The sequence below is a fragment of the Chrysemys picta genome, chromosome 7, assembly GCF_011386835.1.
Source record: "Chrysemys picta bellii isolate R12L10 chromosome 7, ASM1138683v2, whole genome shotgun sequence".
NCBI classification, from domain to species: domain Eukaryota; kingdom Metazoa; phylum Chordata; order Testudines; family Emydidae; genus Chrysemys; species Chrysemys picta.
In genome coordinates this window covers 27,355,653-27,381,708 of record NC_088797.1, presented here as the reverse complement: position 1 = coordinate 27,381,708, position 26,056 = coordinate 27,355,653, and the positions used below count along the sequence as shown (strand labels likewise).

At 40.0% G+C, this 26,056-nt stretch overlaps 1 protein-coding gene and 1 long non-coding RNA gene across 13 annotated transcripts in view; one reads left to right on the top strand and one right to left on the bottom strand.

The window, feature by feature from the left end:
* Positions 1-1,038: 1,038 nt before the first annotated feature.
* Positions 1,039-6,875, bottom strand: LOC135972567 (uncharacterized). The gene is made up of 3 exons (XR_010589063.1): positions 6,653-6,875; positions 3,874-3,954; positions 1,039-1,963 (listed from the first exon to the last, which is right to left on the bottom strand). It is a non-coding gene; the product is annotated as an uncharacterized LOC135972567 (long non-coding RNA).
* CACNA2D3 (calcium voltage-gated channel auxiliary subunit alpha2delta 3) overlaps positions 6,852-26,056 on the top strand; it is a 740,859-nt gene continuing 721,654 nt past the window's right edge. For all 12 annotated transcript variants that reach the window (XR_010589061.1, XR_010589062.1, XR_010589060.1 and 9 more), the window contains exons 1-2: positions 6,852-8,015; positions 8,645-8,726. Coding sequence is in view for 9 of the 12 variants with exons in the window: in XM_065551026.1 (XP_065407098.1) it covers positions 7,903-8,015; positions 8,645-8,726 (195 nt within the window). In the remaining 3 variants the exon portion in view is untranslated. The remainder of the gene's footprint in view (positions 8,016-8,644; positions 8,727-26,056) is intronic.

Here is a 26,056-nt window from a genome sequence, read left to right as displayed (position 1 = left end):
GGGACAATGGGGGGCCAGGCTTGCTGTCTGCCCCTCCCTTCCCCCAGCCCATGCTGGGCCAGGATTAGGGTTGCGGTGTATGGCAGATGGTCGATGCCCCTCACTTGCAGTCAATTGGCTTTTTTGATTGTTGTCAATGAGGCTTCCCCCATACTGAGGTTGCTTAGTACCATTTTTTGCCTATGACTCAGTTCAGATTTGTAGTTGATCACAATCCCCATCACTGAATTACCATGTGCTTGATATCAAAAATATTTTGTTGTAATGCATCCCAAATCTGAAATGATTTAAATAATCTTCTAAGTTCATATCTTGGAGGATAGTCATTCAAAGGGAGCTAAGTTAGAGGAATTTGCATGGTTCAGATTCATCATCTGAAACAAATTATGCAAGGTTAGTGATTTAGTTTTTGTAATCTACAGACAATCCTAGATTCATCACTTAAGCGCTTTATCACTTTTGCTCTTTATTTTTTATCATAGGTATCCCATTGTAGCTTTTTTGTCACAATATTCTGTCCATTGTGTTATATTTCTCAGTTATGATTTCTCATTTTAGTCACTAGCTTCTGTGTTTAAATATTTTGAACGCAATGAAAACATTAACGTGTACGACGTAACACTAGCCTTAGGTGTAAAAGATAATTCATTTGCTGCTGGAAGAGTTCATTTTCCAGCCTGACACTCAAAAGAAACAAAAAGCAGTCTTTTCAATAGTTGAAAATTTAAAATAAATTAAGCCTATGTGAAATGGAACTAACAGACTAGAGCTAGAGTGGACTGCTTAAATTGAATTTGGTTAGCTATAAACATCATTATCTTAAAGCATTCTAGCTTGCCCATGCAGCATGAGCTCTCATAGGCTGGGATGTGATAATGCTCTGCTCTTTTACATTTTAACTCCATGCAGCGATGCTAAAGCCAGCTGAACACAGTCTTTGTGCAAGCTAAATTAACTATGTATTCCTTGTGGTTTTAGGGCACACTGTGAGGTTTATTTTGGGTTGAAATATGCCGAAGATAATGTGTAGTCAAAATATTGACCTGATAGTATATTTTGAGGGGTTTGTGCTTTTCTATACAGCTTTTTATTTTAATGCTATTGTTCTCCAGCAATAGTTTTAAACATAGCTTGTATTCTATCCTATGAATACTCTTGTGAATTAAAATTTAAATATCTTATCTATAGTGAATCACAAACAATAAATTATATATGGAAAAGTAACATTACATACGTTTAGACATAACATGGCACATTTTTATAATTGAATTCTCTATAATATGCTATAAATCCTTTTTTTTTTTTAAAGTCTGAAAGGCACTAACTCACGCACATTATGTGGTATTGTATTCACTAAATCCTACGAGTAGTGATACTTGACCTCAATCTTTGTCCTAAGTGGGTTGGGATCAGTCAATAATTAGCATTCCCGTACCAATAAAACACTTAGTCTCATACACTAGGGAGCTTCATAAAATTCCAACAATACATGTGCATATGTTAGGTCTGCCACAGAATAGTCTAATATGTAGACATATACACACATGCACTCAGACATCCAGTTCACTTGAAACAAATAAAAGCTGTGTTCTTATGCCAGATAAAACCAAGCCAAAGATTTTTAAAGCATTATTTTATCAATCCTTCTACCATTGGTGTGTTTCCAAATAATAATACTTAGCATTTATATTGTGCCTTTCATGTGAGGGTCTTAAAGTGCTTTGTGAGGCTTAGATATGATCATTATCGTATCCCTCTCGTTCACTTCTTTCTATTTTACACGTGTAAACATATGTGAAAGAAGAAAGAATGGAGAAATGAAAGTCACATGCAAGTTAAAGGCAAGAAAGATCTGTCAATACAGTGCACTATATTATGTTTATTGTATACAGCAACCATATCCCCTCATGTTCTTCTGCTTCTTCCTTCTTTCCTCCCATTTCTTATTTGGGTCGCTTTAGGGCTAAGTATATTTCAGAGAAGAAAAAAAATGATGGTATCATTTATTTTATAAAATGAAAGGATCATTACACAAAACATACCTATTTCAGAATTACAATCTCTGTGCCTTCAGCTTCCCAGAAGTATGCCACAAAGTGTGAATGTTAGCAGCTGTGCAATCCAACTAGGACATATCTTTCCATTGCTTTGCAGTATATGCATCTTCTAACTCTTATGGAATACAGGCAAATAAAATGAACTCTTGTGGGTGTTTTTTTTCTTTTTTTAATTTCACGTAGCTGTAGCTTGCATTTTTCTGCATAGGTTTATTTGGCCACTTTTTAGGTTTTTGCATTTATTTTCTTATCTGGGTAGGGCTCACTGTTGAGAGGATGTGTCAGAAAAAAGAAATACAATAAACATTTGTATTAATTACTTCACTTCCTCCTACTCCCCACCCCTGTTCCATATGTTTCCTTAGTGCCTCTCTTAATTGCTTTCTTTAAGCTCAAAACTGTGTCTTTCATCAAAGATCTCAAAGAATGTTGCAAAGCTGAGAACGACCCTTTTCTTTTCTTCCCACCTCACTCTTTTACATGTGCAAATATATTTGAAAGGAGAGAGGGAAGGGCATTGGAATCACTCCGATGGTTCCTTACTCCACCTGTTTACCAAAATTAACCGTTAGTCTCCATTTTCTATTCTGGCCTACGTATCATCTCTCACCCCACCCTTATCCCTTGAACTATCTTCCATTTCTTGCTCACCAAGTAAACTCCCTCAGTTCCTTCTTTAAAATGCTGTTCTTTTGTGCAGGCTTCTAACATTCATCTCCCCTCTGACCCTTTGAAAAGCTATCTGGAGTATCATATATTCTAGTTAGATTTCAACTTCTGGGAGGTGGGGTAGGAATTTTTTCATGTGTTTGTAAAGCACTGTGAACTTTTTTGCTTGATCATCTATGAATGAGAAAAAGATGAGATGACTTTACATCCTTGGAAAAGGAGGGGGGGAACACCCAAGTTATTAGACAATGTTACGATTACCAGATAGCAACTGTGAAAAAACGGGACAGGGGGTAATAGGTGCATATATAAGAAAAAGTCCCAAAGAACTGGACTGTCCCTTTAAAAACGGGACATCTGGCCACCCTAGACAACGTTTAGCTCAGCGTGGGGAATCATACTCCCTGAGACTACCATTTAGTGAAAGCAGAGTGGCTTCAAGGTTCCATTGAGATAGGGTCTTCATTCTTATAGGCAATAATGTACTAGTATTTGCTTCTGAGACTCCAAGTTAGTTACAGAATACAAATATGATACAAGTTTTGTCACCTTGCATCATTGCGTAACATTTTTGTCTGTATGCATATTTTCTAGAGGCACATGGCACTTCTGAAGGCTTCTCTCAGATTCAGCAGTGATAAAGGCACGAATGAGACATTTTGGGGTTCACCCAGGCCAGTAAGAGGTTCGGTCACCATCTGCCAGGGTGTCTTGTGACTGTACAGCTCTGACCCCAACAGCCTGCTAGCATGTCACAAGCATCACCCTGGGTTTGCCCAACCTGGTTACTCCTTGCAGGATGACCTTAAAACACTTCTTGCCCCGAATTCACCTCAAAAACATGCTACTTGCAGGGATCAGTCCCTCTCACTTCAGAGGAAGTGTTAGGTTCACTGCCTTTGCAGAGACAGTAAAACAGTGTAATCTGTTTGCTTTTTAGAAGCACACACTTTACTGAACTTACACAGCAGTGAAAATTTATAATGAAAGTAAAAAATGTTTCTTAACAAAAGAACATGGATTAAGTGATACTAAGTAGAAGGGATAAAGGTAGAAATGGCTAAAGCAAATAAAAGTGAAAACATATCTCAAAGACTAAAACTTAATCTGCAACATACTGTCTTTTGTTCAATATGGTTCCTCTCACCTATAGTCTCCTTTTCAGCGTTCACTGAGCAGCCTGGCCAGGACCCATCACAGAGATCAACTCACTTGGTTCCTTTGTCTCCTAAGGTGAAGGATAAAGATGGAGTCTCTTTCTGTTCCTTATTATCCACCACGGGATGTCTGTCTTACAAGTCAAGAAGGCCTCCTGGGTATTCAATCTCCTGTGGGTCTATGGGGAGCAGGGGTCCTGTTAAATCATTCTCTCTCTCTCTCTCTCTCTCTCTCTCTCTCTCTCTCTCATATTCAGGATAACGTCTGCCAGTTTAGCTCGATGGCTTTGTTGACGACTAATATGGAAGTGAGGTAAACCCACATTCCTTTGTCTAGGACCTCTTTATCACCTTTACCTAGACTAGGCTGTCTAGTCTTAAATATGTCCTAGTAACATCATACAGAGGGAATTCATAACTTCATATGTGTTAACACATGCATTTTACAATAATATTAACAATCAGCATGTTATTAGCTTTCATATGGTACCTCACAAGGCATATTTTGTACAAATACTATTGCAATGGTGCGTGTAGTGTGTGAATACAGGGGTGCCTAGGGTCACTGTGAGTAAACCAGTATAACTACAAAATGATTTTAGAAGTTAAAAGTTGATAGCCATCTTTTTAAATTTCAGGTAACTTCATCTCCTGTCTCACTCCAGACTATCACTAGGTTATGCGAAATTGTGAACCACAACGTAATGTCATCTATTTATGGATATTTTCACCTCAGGATTTTTTTAAATGACTTGGTTAACATAAAACCGGAATAAGATTCTTCCTTTCCATTTACCACCTACAGCTTTCATTTTACCTATAACAATCAATGTAAATAATTTAAAAACAAATCAACACCCCACAATACCTTTCGGTAGACAACTTACCTTCCCTCTCCTCCCCCCCCCCCAACGATCATTATGAGCCCTCAATTTAGAAAAAAAGTATTTCTGCTTTGTGATACTTCCATTGCCATTATAACTTCCACATCATGGTGGTATAATGTTGAAGCTGGATGTGTTGAATACAGTGATCTTCATGCCTTGAATAGGAGGAGTAGTCAGGCTAGGATACTACATCCGCATGCCCATTGTGTAATATGTATTTACACTGGCTTATGATGATGATGATGCATGTGTTAAACCATGATTACAACACAGAATAATACAGGTTTACAGTCAATATACTGCATGACAGAAAAGTTCCAAAAAGCTGCATGAACATTCTAGAGTACATAAGTGAATAAGATATTGAAAATATTTTACAGTGTAGTAATGGAACATGGATATCTGGTGACAAAAACAAACTGGCCATTGCTATATTGTTTAATAAGTCTTTATAGTGTGTGGGGAGGGGGCAAAGTAATTTTTTCCTGTATTATGACAGTACAAATATTCAATTATGCACCCCCCCCACACTATTAATTGTGAATAAGACCTTGTATAAAATATATAAGAAATGTTAAATAAAAAATCCATAGAGTCAAGACTTAAGTAATTCAGTGATATTGTAAGCCTCTATCATATTAGCTGGTGATGATTTTTCACATATATTTTATGTTGCAATTTTCAAAATATCCGTCAAACATCTGCAAATACATTATATACTTTAAAAATGTTTTGAAGGCTTCAGCTAACTGTTTTGAAGAACCAAGCCAGTTCATATTTAAACCACATTTGTAAACAGTGTACTTTATGTTGGACTAAGCTACAAAAAAAACCAGTTTTAATATAAAAATATGCTTGTGTTCTAGGAGTTAAAGCCATACAAACTACTTTCCTGACATAAAATTTAAAAATTGCATGACAAACGTGTGTAGGAGAAGCATCTGTGCAGGTCTACAGTCTCATAGTGTACTGAAAAGGTTTTATTGTTTATAGGACATGTTCAAAAGGGTGTATAATTCATTATACATGGTTAGTCATCCATACATGGTTTTTACATTTTGCCTTTAGGTAGGCTGAGCACCTGGTGATATGGCTGTATATTTACCATTTCTTACCAAATGTTCATTGGATCACACAGATTTTAACATTTGCAGACCAAGGGGATCGTTAATGCACAGTCATATGGGTAGCACCAAACCACAAAATAAAAACTTTCATTTCCCTCCTAACCAAGGTAAGAGTGAAGATGAAGATGTGGGTAATCTACTTCACATGGGGGAATGAGTACTGTAGTGGGTAACAAATGCTCTAAAAGCCAAGCTTTTCCAATAACTGTACAAATTTGCCTTAGAACCTTTTATCTTTTTTTCTTAAATCTTCAGTTTTTCCTGAGATTTGGTCATCTTGTTTAACAGCAGTTACATTTTGGCCAGGACACACGTTCTATGGCAATCAGGTATGGGAAGGGGATAGTAATATTTACAGCAAGCTGTTCAGCACACTTGTAAAAGTTAATGTGAAAGCAAAGTACCGGTACTGTGCAGCAAACCTCAAGGGAGGAAAGGCTAAACAAAGAAAGTACACTGTGTACAAAGGAATATGGTCTAATTAGACATGAATTCCAACTACCGAGCTAGGTGAACTAGAATTCTGGCTACTGTGCAGTACCTGAGCTCTCTACCACTGTGTAAGCATGACTCAGCCCGTGCTCAGATCATCCTTAATGCCTGGTATGCTTATTTATGTGAAAGTTCAAATGCTATTTTAAATCTTTAGTTTTTGGAGGTAGAGGGTTACAAGCAAAGCGGGGGCGGGGGGAGTGAGGGAGGGGATAGAAGAGAAGAGAAACAAGGAGAGGGGAGGTTAAAACACACCAAAATACCTGGATCAATCCTTCCTGCTCCCCAGCTGCTCTCTCTGGAATAGCTTGTGCTCCTATGCCCACTTCACTAAGGGGATTCCTCCACAAGCACAAATTAATAATTCATTCATAGGCTCCAGTCCCTTAGCCTGCATTGATTTACTTATGCTGCATTTCCTTTCATTCATAAGCCTTTCCCCGTCCTGATCTCTCGGAGAGCGACTCGCTGCAGCGCTCAGCCAGGGAGGACGCTGCAAACGTGCCTTCGTGCCCAAGGACATGCACCATACGACTCAGTTCAGTGTGCGAACCTGACCTAAGCCCGGAATCCGCCGCTCCTGCGTCTCAACATGCCCCTTCGCCACGGATCCGCTCTGTCGTCTTTTCATCCCGTCCTCTTCCCCCTCGCGGCGACTCTGCGGCCGGGATGCTCAGCTGGTTTCGGCGCGAGGGGCTGAGCTCCAGCCATCCGTCTCCTCTGTAGGGCTGGGTGACAGCTGCTTGTCCTGCAGCAGTGCACGGTCTGACTTGGCCAGGGCTCCGGGGGGTGTACGCAGCCCCCCTCGCGCTCCTGCCAGCCCTGCTGAGCCCTTCCCAGCTCAGCCCCTAGGGCAATGTGCACTGCTCCCTTCAGCTTCCCCCCGGGAAGGGCTGAGTCGCACTCTGAGCTCCTCCAGACTTTGCCAGACCCTGGCCCTTGGCCCCTCTCCTGTGCCTGCTTTGCGCTCTCTGCGCTATCCCACTAAAAGGCTGCTCCACTGAACCAGTGCATTGGCTGACTTGATCTGGGATGAAGGCTGGAGCTTCCCGGCGAGGGAAAGGAGACCTGTAGGCAGCTTTCCATTCGTAAAGTGAGCAGTAATTGCAAGGAGGCAGCCTCCCCGCTTGGAATCAATAGAGGCTGCTTGCTCGCCGCGAAGGGCACTTTGGAGCAGCAGCAGGGCACTGAAGTAACTCCAGCACACTGCTGACTGCGGAGTTGTAAAGAACTACATGCAAAGTGGCTGCAGCAGGGCTGGAAAACGCTTCGCTGTTACCAAGGACACAATAGTTTTTTCAAGTCATTAGAGCTTTTTTTCTCTGGTCCTCTCCTTCCATTATCCAGAGAGGGCCATTCCTGGGAGGGATGAGGATGGAGCTGTGATTTTTTTTTTCTTCCCCAGCGCTGCTTTGGTGGGGGGGTGGGGGAGAGAGGCTTTAGCAAGCAGCTCTGCTGCTGAGATCAGCTCTGCTTGAATTTCCCCAAGTCTTCTCAGCCTCGGAGAGAAACCATGATTTTGAACCTACTCCGGGCTTTTTGGGGGGTCTTCTTTATTTTCTGGACAGCTTTTAACACAGCCCTAGTGGATGTGGTCGGATCGGAGCAGCAGATCCCCTTGTCGGTGTAAGTGTTTTCATGTTTTTGCTCTCCGACCACGCTCCAGGGGTGAAAACTTGGAACCCCGGTGCCCAAGTTTTTGTTGTTGTTGTTGTTCGTTGCAGATGTTTGACTGTTCAGAGCATTTTATTCCCTTGCCGGTTCTGTTTTGAAGTCCAGTGCCAATGATGCTTGGATTTTATTTTAGGGGTGGGTGGTAAACTGGTAGAGAAACTAAAGTTAAAAGCCTTTCTGTGTTGGAGGTGATGCATTTACTCACTCTAAATATGCTGATTTCTCAGCTTCCAATGCTATCCCGCTATTTCATCTTCCTTCTTGCAGCCAGTTAGTATGTTAGAGATTATGCAAAAACCTGTCTCTTTACAAATTAGTTTATTTATTTTTAAGTGCAGTTTAAGCAGCTTGAAATCCAAAGCCTTACCTTGGTCTATGATGTGAACTACATGTATCTTGGGGCTTGCACTTGTGAATAGCTCCTCTGTTCTTTTGATCTGATGTTATTTCCTAACAGTGCTTTTTAAGGCAACATTGCTTAGGTTCTTCAGAGTGCAGTTGAGGCTGTAGCTGTGTGTGTGTTGCCTACTGTAACATGTGTATTACATTTCTTCCTGTCTTTTTTCCCCTGCTCCCCACAGTGTAAAGCTCTGGGCCTCAGCTTTTGGTGGGGAGATCAAATCCATCGCAGCTAAATACTCAGGTTCCCAGCTTCTGCAGAAGGTAAGGATCTCTCCAGTTGTAGTAAGCAATGGTTTTAAGCACAGAAAATGGAGTCAGATTTAGTTTTCTAAACAAGCGGGAGAGCAGCACATCCTTTGGTCAGAGGGCTTTTTTTGCTTTGCATACAGTTCCTAGGCCCTGTTGTCTCCTTGCACTGCACTGGCTAGAGACTTCCTGATTATCTGGTGATTTTTAATGGATTTCAGTTCCAAACCAAAATTACTTACTTGTGAAGTGCACAGTGAAGCCTAGAACATAGCTATTTTGTCTTCTTGTTACTATGTGATGATGTTATTTCAGCATGGAAACAGCTGCTTCTCTGTGAAAAATGTTAACTTCATTCAAGGAGCAGAATTAGTGCATATTTTATCATTCTTTGCATCTTGTGTTGTAAGCATGCAGTCCACTGTATTAGGGAAAGAAGACTACCATTGTTTATCATCTCTGCTGTTTTTGCAATCCCATTATTTCCCAATCATCTCTACCCAGTGCTGGGATGTATTACATCATTACAGATAAGGGGAATGAATGTGGTTATCTTCTTGCTCAGCTGCACAGCTGGGTAATAACCTAGTGAAGTAATGCAAAAACTTGAGAAATTGGTTTATGTCTACATAATTCTGAAGAGTAATGAGAACACAGAATTGATTATAAGACTTTAATATAAAGTTGCACAGTTAAATTAAAATAGATGCATCTTCTGATAAAAGTTCCATATTGAGATAACTTGTTTTTATAGTGGTTGATTAATTAAAAATTATGAGAGAGGTTAAAAGACTTCAGTATTGCAGTTGTGCAGCATTTAATATATGATCCTCAAAGCATGATATTGGAATCCAATAATTTCCAGTATATGAATGCCAATGATTCAGTTTATCAGGAAACTTTTTCCAAACAGGACTTTAGTCCAAGGTAACAAGTTTTGCATGCTGTGTGGTAATTGTTTATGGCACATATTTTGAAAGTATTTATATCCTTTGGAAGTTATGCAACAGACAGTATGTATTACATTGGCAATTCAAAAAGTTTATGCTAAAAATTAAAATTGCAGCAATATCTTACTGATTATTAAGGATATATAAGAGTACTTACTGTATAAGGAATTGATGCTTTCAGTATTGTGGTTCCCAGTATTGCAAAAATTGAGTTTCATTAAGTTAAAATATATAGCTCTTAAGAGCAAAAGTATTTGGCGTCTTAGTGCTTCTCAAGGCCATTACATTGTCTGAATGTAGCATTTTCGGTATACAGTTATTTTAATCTAACCTTTGAGACACTCTGCATTCATTGTAGTCCTACTTAATATTTTATACTTACTTTAAACACTTCTTTGTATAGTTTGTGCCATCATGCTTCCTGCATAAACAGTTTTGTAATCAGAAAACACAATAACGTTACCTTTTTGAACTGCTGACCAATATCTAATCAAAACATATTTTATGTTTTGGAAATTATCTAATATTGTTCGAATATGTTAATTTTTAATCGAGCATTGCCAGATATGTCATTTTAGTTAATATGGTCTTATTTAACTTTGTCCACTAGTGTAAACCTTTGTGCGCATACACAACATGATTTTAAAAGTTTATCTACTGAAGATAAACTGTCCAATGTTTGATTGCAAAATTCAGAACACATTTTGATTCTCAAAGCTAAGACCATAGAATCAGTATAGATTCTTAATCATTCTTCTCTTCTTCACTTAGATACTGATATGACCACTTCTGTAATATATTTTCCTTTGTTTCCCCCCCCTAAAGTAGTAAGATTTCTTTCTGTTGGTTGTTATGCTGTAGGTGACTGGAAGCTACCTCAATGCTCATTTTACCTTTGCATCAGCATCCTTTCTAATTCACCAGCAAATCTGTTTCTGTTGTTTTTACAGCTTGACCATTGTGGGTTTATTCCTTGATATTTGTTTTTAATTTCTTGCCTCTTTGCCTTTATTCTGGTATTTCATAATATGATGGGTATTTAGGGCTGTATTGCAGACAGTAGGATTTTCTTTCCCTCCAGCATCTTGATGGCCATAATTGCGTTTTTAATTTTATTTTAAATTCCATTTGGGACCTGTTCGCTAAAACTTTGCATTTCTCTGCATTGATGGTAGTGGATGAGCCTGGATGGTAGAATGCTTTTACAAATATTCTTCTGTAAAGTTTTATACTTCAGCTTTCTTCAGTTTATTTGTGCAAATGAACACATATCAAGCTTGAAGATTTAAAAGTATAAATGCAAATAATTTTCAATGCACATAAGTCAGTGGTGGAATAAATCACAACATTTGACAAAGTGATAATACATCTGTATCCCAAACATGAACATTTTTTCCAGTGTCCAACAATTTAAGGATCCATTTAGAATTTATTCTGAAAGAATTGGGTTTCTAGAGTTAGTACATTTTAAAATAATGTTGTGAGTTTACTTTAATTGTTGTTTATCACATTATCTGTGAATGAAATAATACGTTACGATTAGGAAGATAAAATATTAGCAGATGGAGTTATAAAGCATTTATAAAGGCACTATACCTGATTGGTATAAATTTCTAAGTTGCAAAGTATTCTGAAGTCTTTCTAAATGAAAAATTAATATGAAAGGTTATTCAGTTCATTTTGTCTTAATGTGGAATGAGCAAAGTTATTTCACAGGAATACATTTGAAATTGAGACTATATTTAGACATAATGCTTCTTGACTATTTTATATATTGAGGATCATAGGACAACTTGCTAAATTAAATTTTAATATGAAAGTTAAATAGGTTAATCTCTAAGGCCAAACTTCACAAAGATATTACAATTAATAGTTAGTAATTATTCTAAAGTATTGTTACTTTAAGCATTACTGTTTTGAATTTTTGGTAGCAACTTGCGTAGAAGTGATGGTTATTCATCATTCTGAAGCAATCTCTATGTAAATAAATATACATTTGTGCTTACAGCTATATAACTAAGTTGAAATATCTGTAGACGGGGCATTTCAGCATTATGTTATATTGCTACTTCTATAGTCTGGCTATATTGTTATGCCCTTGTAAAAATATGGGGCATATGATGATGATGGTGATGATTTCCTCCAGATTCTACTCTAGATGAAATTCAGACTGTTCATATATGTTTAACTTGCAGAATTCAAGACTAGCTGTTTTTAAACAAATTAACCTTTTTATGAATATAATTGATTTTTATACTGCATTACTTATCTTTAAAGGAAATGAATATATTGGGTACTCAGAACATACCCAACAGAGAAAACAGAACACTATTGTTGCTTAGATGTTTTTAACTTAGGGAGGTTTTACAGTTTATCATTTAGATTTGGTATCATAAAATAAAGTGTCTGCATGCTGCTGTAGAGACTTGCATACTCTTCAACTAGTTAGCAGATACTGCTGGGTCCTAGGATTAGGTTCAGTTTAATTAACTGTCCTGTGTGATATGTGCTATTGTTTCCCTTATACTTTCAGAAAGCCTTAGCTTCACTTTTCATTTTGACATGCTTTTAAAAGCCATATCTCTATAATATTGTGATTATGGCTAATTAGAACTGCAACAGATATGCTAGCATAGTCTGCTGGAATAGCCAGAATTTTTACATGCAGGATTCAAATCAGGATTTAAATGCAGTGGAGATGCTTATTTAACCTGCTGTAATAAGAATTCTGGAAGAGCTTTGTTTGGAAACACTGCTGTTCACATTCTAAAGTTCGAAGTCATAAAGGTTTCCAATTTAATACTGTTGCAGCAGAATGGTGGTAATGAAACACAGGTGATGCACCTTCCTTTAATGTTAAAAATAATTGGGGTTTACGCAGTAAAGCTCTTCAAGCTCCTGTAGAGCGGCTGGTTCTTTAGCCTGGTTTACGCTTTCTCAGGTTTCTATTGGGGAGTCATTTTTTTCATACACAGCGCACTGACATTCCTTTCTTGAGGCCAGAATTGGCAATATTCCATTTAATCAGTTGATATAGGGGCAATATAAAAACAGCCATTTATTTATCAGCACGTGCTATTTAGGTTTCTTGCTAAATACAAGTTTATCCAAAGCTTTCTTTTTCTTATGGAAGGTGTTAAACTGAACCTTCATTGTTACTTAACTGCCTATTATCTTAAATTCTAACTGTGTGTATTGTATGACTATGTCAACCGCTTACTTCAAGTACTTCCATATAATGGAGCCTCCCAAATCATTGCATTTTCTCAAAGCATTTTTCCAGTCAACGTAACATTCCTGTTTTTAAAGTTTTAAAATTGCATTTTATTTTCCTGAATAGATTTTGGTGCTGTATCTTCTTAGCTTCTTACAACTATGGAAATGTCAGTACAACCTTATTATAACAGGGTGATTTAGATCAATTAGTATTCAGCTGGTGCATCTGACTCATGCAGTACATCTATCTTTAGTTTTAAAACACATAATGGTGACAAAGTTCACTTTATATTGATTCGGAGAAATTTAGTTCAATTATCTTGACATTAATTGCATTTCTTACCCCCCTCATGCGGCTCACTTTTTTAAAACCTTGATTGTATTATTATTTTTAATTCAAGGTAATACAAATACTATTGTCTATATTGGGGTAAGGGTCAGTAATATTGTTGATAGTGCAAATTAAAGCAAAGGCATAAACGATTGTCTTGTTAGACATTAGCTTTAAATTTTATGCCAGTTTTGATTATTCATTTTGATCTTGCAAAGAAGCAATATTGAGTTTTCTTAGTAAGAAGTGAATAATATCAAAATAATGTTAGGAGTAAATATGCTTGTGATTTTAAAAAAAGGTAAATGTTATTAATCATATAGTACCAACATCACATTAAGTAAATTATAATTATATAGCTTCAAGTTTGTGCTCAGCAAAACTTCTGGGTGCCTCATATAACTAAATAAAAATTGTCATTACAAAATGATAGAGAGATACATGCAAGGATATAAAAACAGTTTAATCCTAGATTTTTACTTGAGTCATTTTAAGAAATTGCTTTTTTTTTGTATGCATCACTTGATATTCCATCTCCTTTTAATCTGTGCATTTATTTGAGCCACATACCCCAGAAAGCTACTCTCCACACCAAACTGATTACCAAGCATTTAATGAGTTTGGATATTACATAGAGACATAAAAGTGAATTCCCTTGGAAGGATGCTTTTTGTTTCCCTTTCCTCAAGAAAAAAACAAAACACAGAGATGCTTATGTGGTACCAATTTGCAGTCTACTGCACTGAAGAAGCTGTAGCACACCGTAAAAATTTTCGGAAAAGGTCCTTATTTAATCTCAGTTATGGATCTAGTTGTAATATATGGATACACTCTCTCACTTTCCATAGCTCGATGTTTTCTCCTCAGTCAGACAGAGGATTCTCTCTTCCCTTTTGGGGGTGAAAACCTGGTTCCATTGAAGTAAATGGCAAAATTCTCATTATCTTCAGCAGAGCCACAATTACACCCTGAGTGTCTAGCCTCCCTAACCGACAGCACTGGAATGTGAACCATAGTTTAATGATCTACCATATAGTCTATTTTTGCCTGAGTTTCAATAGTGATTTTTAACATCTTTTTTTTTAACTAAAAGAAAATGTCATTTCAAGCCATACTGCATTCGCTGCTTATTCACATCAGTGCTGTCTACATTTGTATAGGTTTTGCAAGCACAGAATGATCCCATTGCTTTTATTATTAAAGGTGAAAGTGTTCTGCTGTTGATATACCATGGAAATATGAGATTGTTTCAGTAAGTTTACAGTACATGCATTGTACTTTGAATGGTGTCTTTTAATATGGAAATTTTTAAGTGGACAATCCAACTGGAAAACATTAGCTCTTGAAAGGAAATGAATGCTAATTTCCTCACTTAATGCATTTATGGTTGTTTGTTTTCACATCCTGTATTGGAAAATGCTAACGTTTCAAGGTTAAAAGAGCCAGTCTCCATGCAAATTACTTTGACAATGACGACAGGTAGAGCCATGAACAGATGCCGCATTGTAATAGTGATTCACTTTTAAGCAACTGCTAATCAATACTCTACACTTGCAAATGTCATTACCATTCTATAGGGTATGACACTTTAAAATAATAAATGGTTAACATATTGTAGAACACGGACATTATGTACTGATAGGAAGAACTATACCCTAGGTTGCTATAGAAATTCACCAAAAGGCCTGCATAAAATGTTATGATTGCTACTACATGCACTTACAAGGTCCCATCACCATAGTAGCTGTGAGCACTTTACGTAGTTTAGATTATATATAATATTTTTCCAAAATATAGTGGCTATTTTCTGTGACCCACTTTGGCACCTAGCCACCTACTCTGAAAATACCAAGTACAGTGAATTTCAGTCTAAATGCCAAGTCTGCAGTTGGTAGAAAGCCTGAGCAAAAAGATGCATCTTACTTTGTTCTAAGAGAACCAGGGACCCAGATCGATTTCCAGAAGGAATGGACTCAGACGAGCCCCTCTGCAAACAGACAGTCCCCAAATCTCAGTGACCCATCTTCAGTGCATTGCTTCTGAGTGCAAGTGTCATGACACTGCATTAGGAAAGAGATACTTCTTAGGATAGCCAATGCCTACATCTAGATGACATAGGACTGTATTGGTAGCAACTAGCGTCTCAAATTTGCAGCCAGTTCAGTGAATGGACAGCCAGTGCAGGCTCTATAGAACACAGGTGTGGTATAATCTCCTAAATCTGTCCTGCTTAAGAGGCAGGCAACTGCATGCTGTACTAGGTGGAACTGCTGCTGCCTGGCCTTCAGTGGTAGCCCCAGAGAAGTCTAGGCTTGAGGTGACCAAAGGAATTGGTAATCATGGCAAGGTCCACATTTGAGAGGAAAATTATGTAATCTCTTAGCTGGCCAAAAGGAAACGACTATAAATTTGTTCATAAGAGATTTCCCCTTCCCCTTTTTAATCATACTGTTGCTATTTGGGAATGCAGGAGCACAGATGAGCTTATAGTAAGGTCACATGACTGAAAATGACTGTGACCCAAGAACCTCTTAATGCCTTCTGGCAAGGGAGTGCAGAGGGGTTACAGGAAGCTTTTGAGTCTGGTGTATACGTTCTAGTTCACCAAACAGTGTCATGTGAGGTCTCTCTTCCCCCCCCCCCCCCCCCCCCCAGGGCCGGCTCACAACACTTTTGCACCTGAAGTGGGGAGCTCAAATGACGCCCCCATGCCCCCTCGCTTGGGCCAAAACTTTGAAAGGTCTCAATTCTGCCTTCTTCATGTTCTACTCCTCTCATGGTACTGCTCTTCTGCCTACCCCGTTAAAGGAGAACTAACACCTTAAAATGCTTTGTTCAAAAATTTTAAGTATCACTTAACTTTCGAACGCCTGAACAGCAAATGTAACTTTTCTTGTCTGCATAGTAAACACTAGCATTTTTATCTGTTTGAATAATCAAAGTGGTGCTTTCCGTGCCTTCTTGGCAGATTTGAACAGCTTTCTGAAAGTCCACAGTCTGGGCCAGCTCATGCTTTATTGAGATGGTTGCAAGGCCGACCAGCCTCTCCTGTGTCATTGTGGAGCGTAGATGTGTTTTTATTAACTTCAGCTTGGAGAAGCTGTGTTCTCCACTGGCAATTGTTACAGAAAGTGTTAGAAGTATGCGCAGAGCAACAAAAGCATTTGGAAAGAGGGTGGTCATCTTATTTGTGCACATATATTCCAGAACAGCCTTTAGCGTTGATCCTGCTGAAATGTATCTTGAAAGGGCTTTCAGTTCATCACCTAAATCACTCGCATCAATATCGTGCATGTCATCATGTGTCAACACTGTCTCTAGTGCCCTGCATTGCTGGTGTAGGTCTTCTTCAGGTATAGTGAGGAGTTTTGGAATATCATACAACATCCCAAATATACTGCTGAGTTCCTTGAGCTGCATGAAACATTTTTCAACTGACTGTATTGCACAATCTAGCACCTGGTTAAAGAATTCAACATTGAATTGTTGTTTGGGGTCTCTTATGGGATTATCCCGTGCCTCGTAATCAAAATGTTGTCTTCTTCGGTGACTCTTGTATTCTTGAAGGGTGGGAAAATAGCTTCAGTGTGAAGTTCCTCTGCCAACTTCTGTGCACTCTTCAGAACGTTTTGAAATCCGTCATCTGACCGGTAAGACTGTAGGTATGACTTTGCTTTGTCCAGTTGTTCCATTGCTCCAGATATATCAAGGTCAACACCTTGGAGTCTCTTGCTTACAATATATATTTCAAACAGTATGTCATGCCACAACACTAAGCCACACAGAAATTTGAAGTTATGTATGTTTCTGGTGATTCCATTTCCCTCTGCCACTGTTCTCCCACGAACAGCTCCTGTCATAGCATTATCCTCCATAATGGCAACTATGGCATCATCTATCGTCCCAATTTGGTGTTTGATAGGCTTTATTGCCTCCATTCAACTGCCCCATCGTGTGGCACTCAGTGGTTTCAGTGTCAGAGAGGATGTTCGCAGATGTTGCTTCAAAATTTGCCATCGATGAGTTGATGCAGAGAAAAATATATAGATGCTTTGAATTACATTTAAAAAATTCAGCAGCCTCACTAGAAGCTGATACTGCATCACTGACCACCAAGCTCAATGAATGAGAACTACATGGGACAAAAAAAGCTCGAGGGTTTAACTCTCGGATCCGTGTCTGCACTCCTCTGTTCTTTCCTCTCATGTTGCCACCATTACCGTAGCCCTGACCTCTCATGTCAGCTATCACAATTTCCATATCTTCCAGCTTTTTAAGAAGCACATTTGTCAATCCAGCTCCTGTAGTATCATCAATGTCAGTAAATTCTAGAAAATGCTCTCTGACAGTCACCATTGCAGGGACATTTTCACTAGGTTCCGTTGTTGTTACAAGACGCACCATTAAAGTAATTTGTTCTGTATGGCTGATGTCAGGTGTGCAGTCCAGAATAACACAGTAATATCTTGCTGACTTCAGATCTGCCACAATCTTCTGTTTGACTTTTGTTGCCAGTAACTGTATGAACTCATTTTGAATTGTTTTTCCAAGGTAGTGGTGTGTGTACATTTCTTGGATGGTGACTCTTCTTAGATGCTCCTGGAGTACAGCTTCGAACTCAGCCATCAGCTTCACAATTTTAAGGAAGTGTCCATTGTTTGGCACATACAGCTGATCTGAAGTGCCACACAGTGCTAGGTTTGGGTAGCAAGCATTCTCACAATGGCAATGAGCCTTTTCAGAACATTTTGCCAGTAAAGAGACTCTGATGCAATCTTCTCTTGATGCTGATCATTTATGGTGACCTTTAACCTTAGTCTCATCTCAAGCTCTTTCCACATATGGAATGCTCTCTGGTGATTTGCTGCCTTCTCATGGCATGCCAGATTTCTAGCCAGATTTTTCCAGTCCTTTGTTCCTGTAGAACCCAATGTGGCTGGAACATTAGACTGGAAGAGTTTGCAACAAAAACAGTATGGAGCATTCTGGGTTTTTGAGTACATAAGCCATAGCCTCTCCACTTTGTCACAATTGGGGATTTCACACCAGTAATGTGTTGGATGGAAACGTCTATTTTCATTGTCTTTGGGGAACATGAAGTTTTTCACTTGCTGTGGCCCATGCAGTACAAGGAAGCCCCTCAGGCTACTGCTCAAATGGGTCCACAGTCCTGGATCATCTAGACTTAAGGAACTAAACTCAGCAGCAGCTGTTTCTTGTGCCACCACCACACTCTCTGATCTACACTTTTCTTCAGGAATGTGCATGGTTACATCCATTTGAGATGGAGATATGGATGTTGCAGTAGCTGCCAGGTCACCTGCACTCTGACTAACTGGAAGATCAGGCATCTCCTCACCATGCACATCCTCCCTGGGGCCGGAAGGCTCACCATGAACATTTGTGTCTAAGTATCTCAGGAGAGCTCCTTCCTGCTTAGACAGAAAAGCTTCCTTTGTTTGCTTTCTTTTTCTGAATGCTGTCCCAGAGGGGAGTTTTCTTCTTTCACTCATGACTGCTGTTCTGTGCCAGCTCTAGTGGCTCTCAACACTCAATTGACGGGGACAAATAAGCAGGCTGGTAGCAGGGCCTGAGTGAGGGAAGATATAAGCGTCTTAAAGGTCTAACTGGCTCCTACTACTTCAGTTGACTGCCTGTTCTTCTCAAGTGGGTTCAGGGAAGCAGCAGGAAACGGGAAGCTCCATGAGAAGCTGGAGTTAATCAGTCCAGGCTCCTGGCGGTGCTAGAGAGGTACATAAGAGACTCCTCCTCCTCCCTCTCCCTGCAGCTCCTGCTGCTTTCTGTTATTCCCCCTCACCTTTTCTCCTGCCTGCCTGCCTGTTATGTCTCTTGTGCTCTCCTTCCTCCAGCAGAGCACTCTACCATCTCTGTGCATCTAGAGCAGAGAGAATACATATGCACCAGCAACAGACACAATTTTCTACACTCTGGGTCCTAGTGGCGCCCTCTCCCACAGTCTGGCACCTGAGGCGGCCGTCTCAGTTCACCTCATTGTAAGGCCAGCCCTGCTCCTTCCCTCCCCGCGCCAAAAGCCAGTTTTACAGTGGCCATCAGTATCACCGTGAAATGCATGTACAGATGTTCTGTAAGGAGCTGTGTATGTACACTGAAAATATGTTTTTAAAATCTGTCTGGGGTGTTGGTCATCAGCAAAGATGAAAAACCGGTTTTCTGTCTGACAACAGGTCTTTATCCATCTATCTGTTTATATGTAAATTGAGTATTGTCTCGTTCACAGTGGGACTCCTGTCACTAGTCTGAATTGAAATGCAACTGAAGGATTGTAAACATTTCAGGAAGGAGCTAATAGGAAGAGAACAGCAGCTGGGGGAGAGAAACTTACCTTGAGGTGGGCTTCAAAGGGTTTGCTTTACTATATTTTGGGGGCAAAGAAGATGCCTGGGCATCCCTGACCTAGGAAGTAAATGGACAGTGGATTTCATGAAAGTGGGATCTCAACCAGGCTTGAAAATGCTGGGAGAAAGAAGCGTTTTTAGACAGGAACTTTACCACTTAGTGAAGCTTATTATCTAGCCAGCGTGTTATGATTTTTTTATATGTAACCATTTGTTTCCAATATTTGTACTCACTATCACTTGATAGTAAACTTAGTCTTGTTTTCACCATAAATATATCTAAGCATTGTGCTGGTAAGCAAAGTGATGGTCCTGAGTTGAATCTTACAAGTTGGTGCATACTGTTCCTTTGGAAACAGCAGGCCTGGTAATTCTGAGAGTGTTCAGTGAGTGTAAGGGGCTGGACGGTGCAGGGAATGCTCTGAGTATTCAAGGGTTCAGGTGTGCCTATTGTTACCTGGACAGAGTATACAAGGCCTACAGCGGCTTGGAAGGTAGTGCTTGTGCTGCCAGAGGCTTGTGGCTTCAGGGACCTGATCCAGAGCTAGCACAGACAAGACTGTTACACACTAAGGGCAGGTGGTGGTGAAGTGCCTCACAATCCTGGAACCCCTGGGGAGTGTCACAACCACCCTTTTGTGTGTCTGTTAGCAGAGGCCTTTAGTCAAGAAGGTTGTTATAGTAATAAGGCTGCTTGTACTGCTGTCACCTCTTTGGTCTCTGAGTGCACCCTGAACCTCCTGCCCCAAGTCGGAACCCCCTCCCGCACCCAAACTCCCTCCCAGAGCCCATACCCTGCACCCCCTCCTGCACCCCAATCCCCTACCCCAGCCCTGAGCCCCCTCCTGCACTCCAAACCCCTTGGTCCCAGCCTGGAGCCTCCTCCTGTACCCTGAACCCCTCATTTCTGGCCCCAGCCCGGAGCCCGCACCCCCAGCTGTAGCCCTCACCCCAACCCCCTACCCAAGCCCACTGAAAGTGAGTGAGGGTGGGGGAGAGCAAGTGATGGGAGGGGGAGTCGAGTGAGTGTGGGGAGGGGCCTCAGGTGGGGCAGGGGGCAGGGCAGTGGTGTTCGGTTTTGTGCAATTAGAAAGTTGGCAACCCTATTTGTAGGGTTCTGGTGTGTCTCTACTCTACTTGCTTTAGTTGTGCCTCATTACTTACACACCTGGTTTATATCTGTGCTAGCTGGGCATGCAGCATCTATACTCTACACCAGGGTGGGCAAAATACGGGCCATGGGCCGGATCTGGCCGGTCTAATATTTCTGTCGGCCTGCCAGGCTCTTTGGCTGCCCCCTCATGATCTCTGGGCCACTAAAAGTCCCGCAGCGCAGCGGGATGCTCAGGCAGGCTGCCTGCCTGCCATGGCCCCATGCCGCTCCCGGAAGCGGCCAGCTGCTGCTGGCATGTCTCTGCGCGTCCCTGGCTTGGGGAGGGGGGGAGGCGGCTCCACGCACTGCCCCCAGCACCGGCCAATGGGAGCTACGGGGGTGGTGCTTGTGCTTGCAGGCGCGGGCAGCGCATGGAGACCCACCCCCCCTCTCCCCAAGGGCACGCAGAGACGTGCCAGGAGCAGCCGGCTGCAGCCGCTTCCGGGAGCAGAGTTGGGCCACAGCATGCAGACAGCTTGCCTGAGCCCTGCTGTGCCGCCGGCTAGGAGCCGCCTAGGGTAAGAGCCTCCTGGCCATAGCCTGCACCTTGCACCCCCCCTCCTACAGCCCAGCCCCGTCCCCCAGATCAGAACCGCCTCCTGCACCCAAACTCCCTCCCAGAGCCCACACCCCTCACCCTCTCCTGCACCCCAACACTCTGTACCAGCCTGGAGCTCCCTCCTGCACCCAAACTCCCTCCCAAACCCCGCACCTCCTCCATTAATATAGTAGAAATGTGTGGCCTGTGATGACTTACTAAAATTCATGGAGTGGTCCCCCTGCGAAAAGTATTGCCCACCCCTGCTCTACATGCTGCTGCAAGTGTAGACCTACCCTGAAGTCCCACTATCTCATGTTTGTAACCTAGGCAGCTCTAGCTTCTCCAGGCATCTTCAGCAGGTTCCCCTGTCGAAGTCTGTTTCTCCCTTAGTACTCCCTCCAGTTGAAAGAGTGCTCTTTTTAAACCCTATCAGAGTTCTTTATTCTCTGGTATTTGGTGGCTCCAGGCTGTTTCTAGTCAAACCAGTTTTGTAGGCTTGTAAGGATCATCAAACCGAATAGCCTGCATTGTCCCTTACCATCTCATAAGTGATTGCTGATAGTTGACTATCTTGAACCATTCTTCTTCTTCCCATGTTAAGTTGAACCAATATATTCATACAGTGAACACTATCCCAATAATCAGACCAATGCACAGTATTGTTGAACATTGAGATGTCTTAGAGGCACTTAGAAAGAGAGTGAGTAGTCATCACCTTATTCCTTGGATGAGATTAATGACCTCTTTGTGATGCATCTTACTTCAGTAAAAGTCATAAGGATAGGCTATTCCTGTGTCCCACAGAAAAGCACACAACACTGTTACTAATCTAATGAGCTGGGCATATGGTTTTGAAAAAGTTGGTGTGGATAATTCCATCTTTCTAAATGTGATGGCCTTACAGCACTCTGAACCATATTATCTGCTCTTTGAGTTTATCTCAGAGGTGAACATGCTTATACATATGGTTGTAAAAGATGTTTTTCCTTTTGAATAAATTCTTAGTGGTTTCCTTTTGGTAGAAGTTTTCATAAAACCCCTCATAAAAAGGGTTTCCCTTTATGGATCTATGGAAAGGTGAGCTTGGCAGACTCCTCTGAAGCGTATGTATATAGGGGAGTCCACACCATATTAGTACTATTCTTCTGGAATGTCTAAGTAGCTTCTACTCTTATTATTGTTTGTCAGATTATCTCGATGAATATGAAAACTGATTAGAATCTAAATCATAATCAGGAATTGTGTGTGCTTTCAGTTAGGGTGGATTTGATTTAAATCAAATTGATTTAAATCACTAGTCAGGAAGACTCGATTTAATCCTGGATTTCTACATAGAAGTGCATTCTTGTTGCTTGTTATAACCTTAATACGTATTCTTCCCAATTCAGTGATAGATGTAGGTTTCATTTTTAGAAGGTACACACTATACATTTTTAAACAGTGATTTATTTTGAAAACTTTTCAGATTAGTTGTACAGCTATATAAGAAAATGAATGATTGTTTGGTTATTTCATTTACCAAAGGTAATCGAAGCAAATATTTATGAGGTCATTGGGAGGTAAACTATCTCCAGTTCAACAGGTTAATCATTAATATTTGGAGGATTTTCTTGCCATGCTGTATTAGGGGGAGAACATCACCAGACAGATAATTAAATTGTTTTATTTAACTAAAACAACAACGTTATGTATTCTGGATTTTTTTCTTCAACAGCAAACATACAATATTTTAACAAAACAAGCATATGAATTTTTGAATTTAGTTAAACATTCAAGTTTTTTAAAATCAGGTTTGTTTTTGTTAAAATTGTTTAACTAAAATCGTGAAATGAAATGTTTAAATAAACAAAAATTAAATCGACTATGTCAACTGGGTCAACATGCGAAACTTAAAATATTGGCTTCTGCATCTAACTCAGTTGTCTTCACCTTCATTTTCCTGTTTGTTCATAATCTGGAAAAGAAAAACAAGCTTTCCTGCTTTTTCAGGTCCCAAACGATTTCTCAATTTGGAATTAATTAATCTGAAGGAAGAAAATATTCTTTCTACTCTGTCAGAAGAAGCAACTGCTGTTAAAAGTGAGATTATCACTTCAACAGTCTCTGAATCCCAGTGCTTAAGTGACTTTCACCAGTTCACTGGTGTGACTTTCTTTAAAACATCATCAGCAAACATATATTTCTTGAATGGTTCTTATTCCCAAACTGGGTCTCTTTTACGGCCTGCTGCCATTATAGGTTTTCCCTTCTAGTGAGAGAATAGTATGGTATATCTTAAATCAATGAAGGCTACACTCAGAAAGGCCTCAAGACTTCTGGAATATGCTGCTCAAACAGTTTCACTTATGTTTCTACTGCCTGTCCCTCCCTTCTCACATTTATCTCCAGACTTCTTCTCCTTGTCCAGATCTATTCTGCCCCCAACAATCTTATATTTATTGAACTTTTTGAAACTTTGCACTTTTAGAGAGAGGTAAGGGATAGACTCTGTGTACACAGATTTGCAGAGGGACAATAAGGTTGAGGTCTGTTATTTCTCACCTCTATATTTTTTAATTTATTTTTTATTTATATATATATAATATATATAATATAATATATATATATTATAAAAAACATTTTTGCTGTTAACAAGTATGTTATCTCTGGAGACACAAATTCAGAGCTTGAGAACTGAAAAACTAAGCATCTCTGATGGTATCTTCTAGACTGAGCACTGAGTACCATTGGGTAGATAGAAAGATTAACCTAAATAATCTATACAGAAGCCCCTGGAACCCCATAATATTGGGTCCCTAATCCATGAACTATTGGAACTCATTTACAAAACTTTTCTTAAACATTACATGAATATATTGTTTTATACTATAGAATTAGAATTTATAATCCATACTCCATGATGAGATATCTTTGAGCTATAATGTATCTTAATTAAAACTATCTTTAGCTAGGTTTTTTCCTCCAAAATCATATTATCAAAAAAAATCCGATTTAAATAAAAAAAAATCCGATTTATTTTTTGTAATAAAAAAAAAAAAGATTGATTTTTATCCACCCTGCTTTCATTACTAACAACTAGGCAACCTTGTTCTGAAAAAGTTGTGTCTTATGCCTAACTCCACTGATTCACTTTCATAACAAAACTCTGACTGAACCTTTCTTAAGAAGAAGAACAGGAGTACTTGTGCCACAAGTACTCCTGTTCTTCTTTTTGCGGATACAGACTAACACGGCTGCTACTCTGAAACCTTTCTTAAGATTTACAAACCTTTAGATGGTTATTTTTTTTCACTTCTGTTTAATAGCTGGAATTAGAACTGGAATTTCTGAAATGTTACACGAAAGCTTTTCTGGTGATATTTCCGTCGTGTTGCAAGGATGACAATACAGTAGTTTCTCATTATATTTTAGACAGATTCAATTTGATTACACTTAGGAAAAGCATCCAAAATAAATCTGAAATTCCAGTTTCTCAGCATTTTTCTACTCAATATCTTAGCCTTTTGGCAACATTTTTGAAGTCAGTTATTTTGTGGCATTTGTACTCTAAATATAGAAAACTTGATGGTCTTTACTAATTTTGCTTTGTCCTTTAACTTGTATTAAGCTCTGTGAACAGACATTTAATTTTTGAATAAATTTGTCAAAGTATTAGCCAGATTTTAAATAAGTTAAAAAGAAAATACAGATGCTGATTCAATTGCACATTAATATATTCTGCAGTCATATCAAGGCATAAAGGAAAATGAGAACTCTTTCTTCTGCCATTCTGCTTCTTTTCCCTTGATACGTTCTGTCCTTGTTTACCTTGCTACCTTTGTGTGTGCCTGCTGTCTTTAATCATTTTTTAACAGTTTGCGTTAGCTTTCTGATACTGACTGCTCCATGCCCATTGTCTTGTTTTGTTAGAGCGGTGCTGTAAACCCATTTTCCCATCAGGTGCAATGCTTTTTTAATGGTAACCTAGATAGTTTCAGTAGATTACTTTAGAAATCATTATGGGGTTGTAAAGATGGTGGTGAAAACCTCGTGTTTTTACAGTTTCAGAATGATTGTACAGATTTCTGGAATACGGAGCATGCCCTACCTTTCCATCACCCATACTGTACTATACCAGGCATTTAATTGGTGCTAGGGCGGGTGTTACAGGGATCCTACTATATTTCCTGTAATTTGGGGTAGCCTATCTTCAGCCTACCTCTCAGGACTGCAGCTCACTCTGAGTCCTACCACCCTCCTACCACCCCTGTGAGGGGGACAGATGTTGCAGAAGAGTGGGGACCTCCCATGAGCCTAAAGTCTATCAGCAAAATCCCAGGTATTTTACCTCTATTAATTGTTCATTTTATCCTTTTAATCACACTGGAAACTGGCCACAAGTTGCAACTAATTAACAAATCCACCAAGTTACCTCTGTTAGCGGTACCAAGTGCATTTGTACTTAACCCACTGTGGCTTGAAGGTGCTGTGAGGAAGGGGAAGAATTTCCTTGTCCTCTGCCAATTGGCCCATGGGAGAGAGAAGTTCCTTCCTGTCCGTCAAATGGCTGATCAGCTAGACCTGCAGCATCTGTCAGGCTGGATTCCTGTTCCTAGTTCAGAGTGGGCAGGGTGGGGCTGCTGGAATGGAGTGGAAAGAGGCTCCATGTGGCCCCTGTTCTGGGTTAAATCTTGGGAGCTAGGGAATACTGGCCAATCATTCCCTCTCCCAGCGAACTGGCCAAGGGGTGCCAGAGACTCCGTGGCTGGGAAGGAGCTACCTGGTGTCCCTCAGCAAG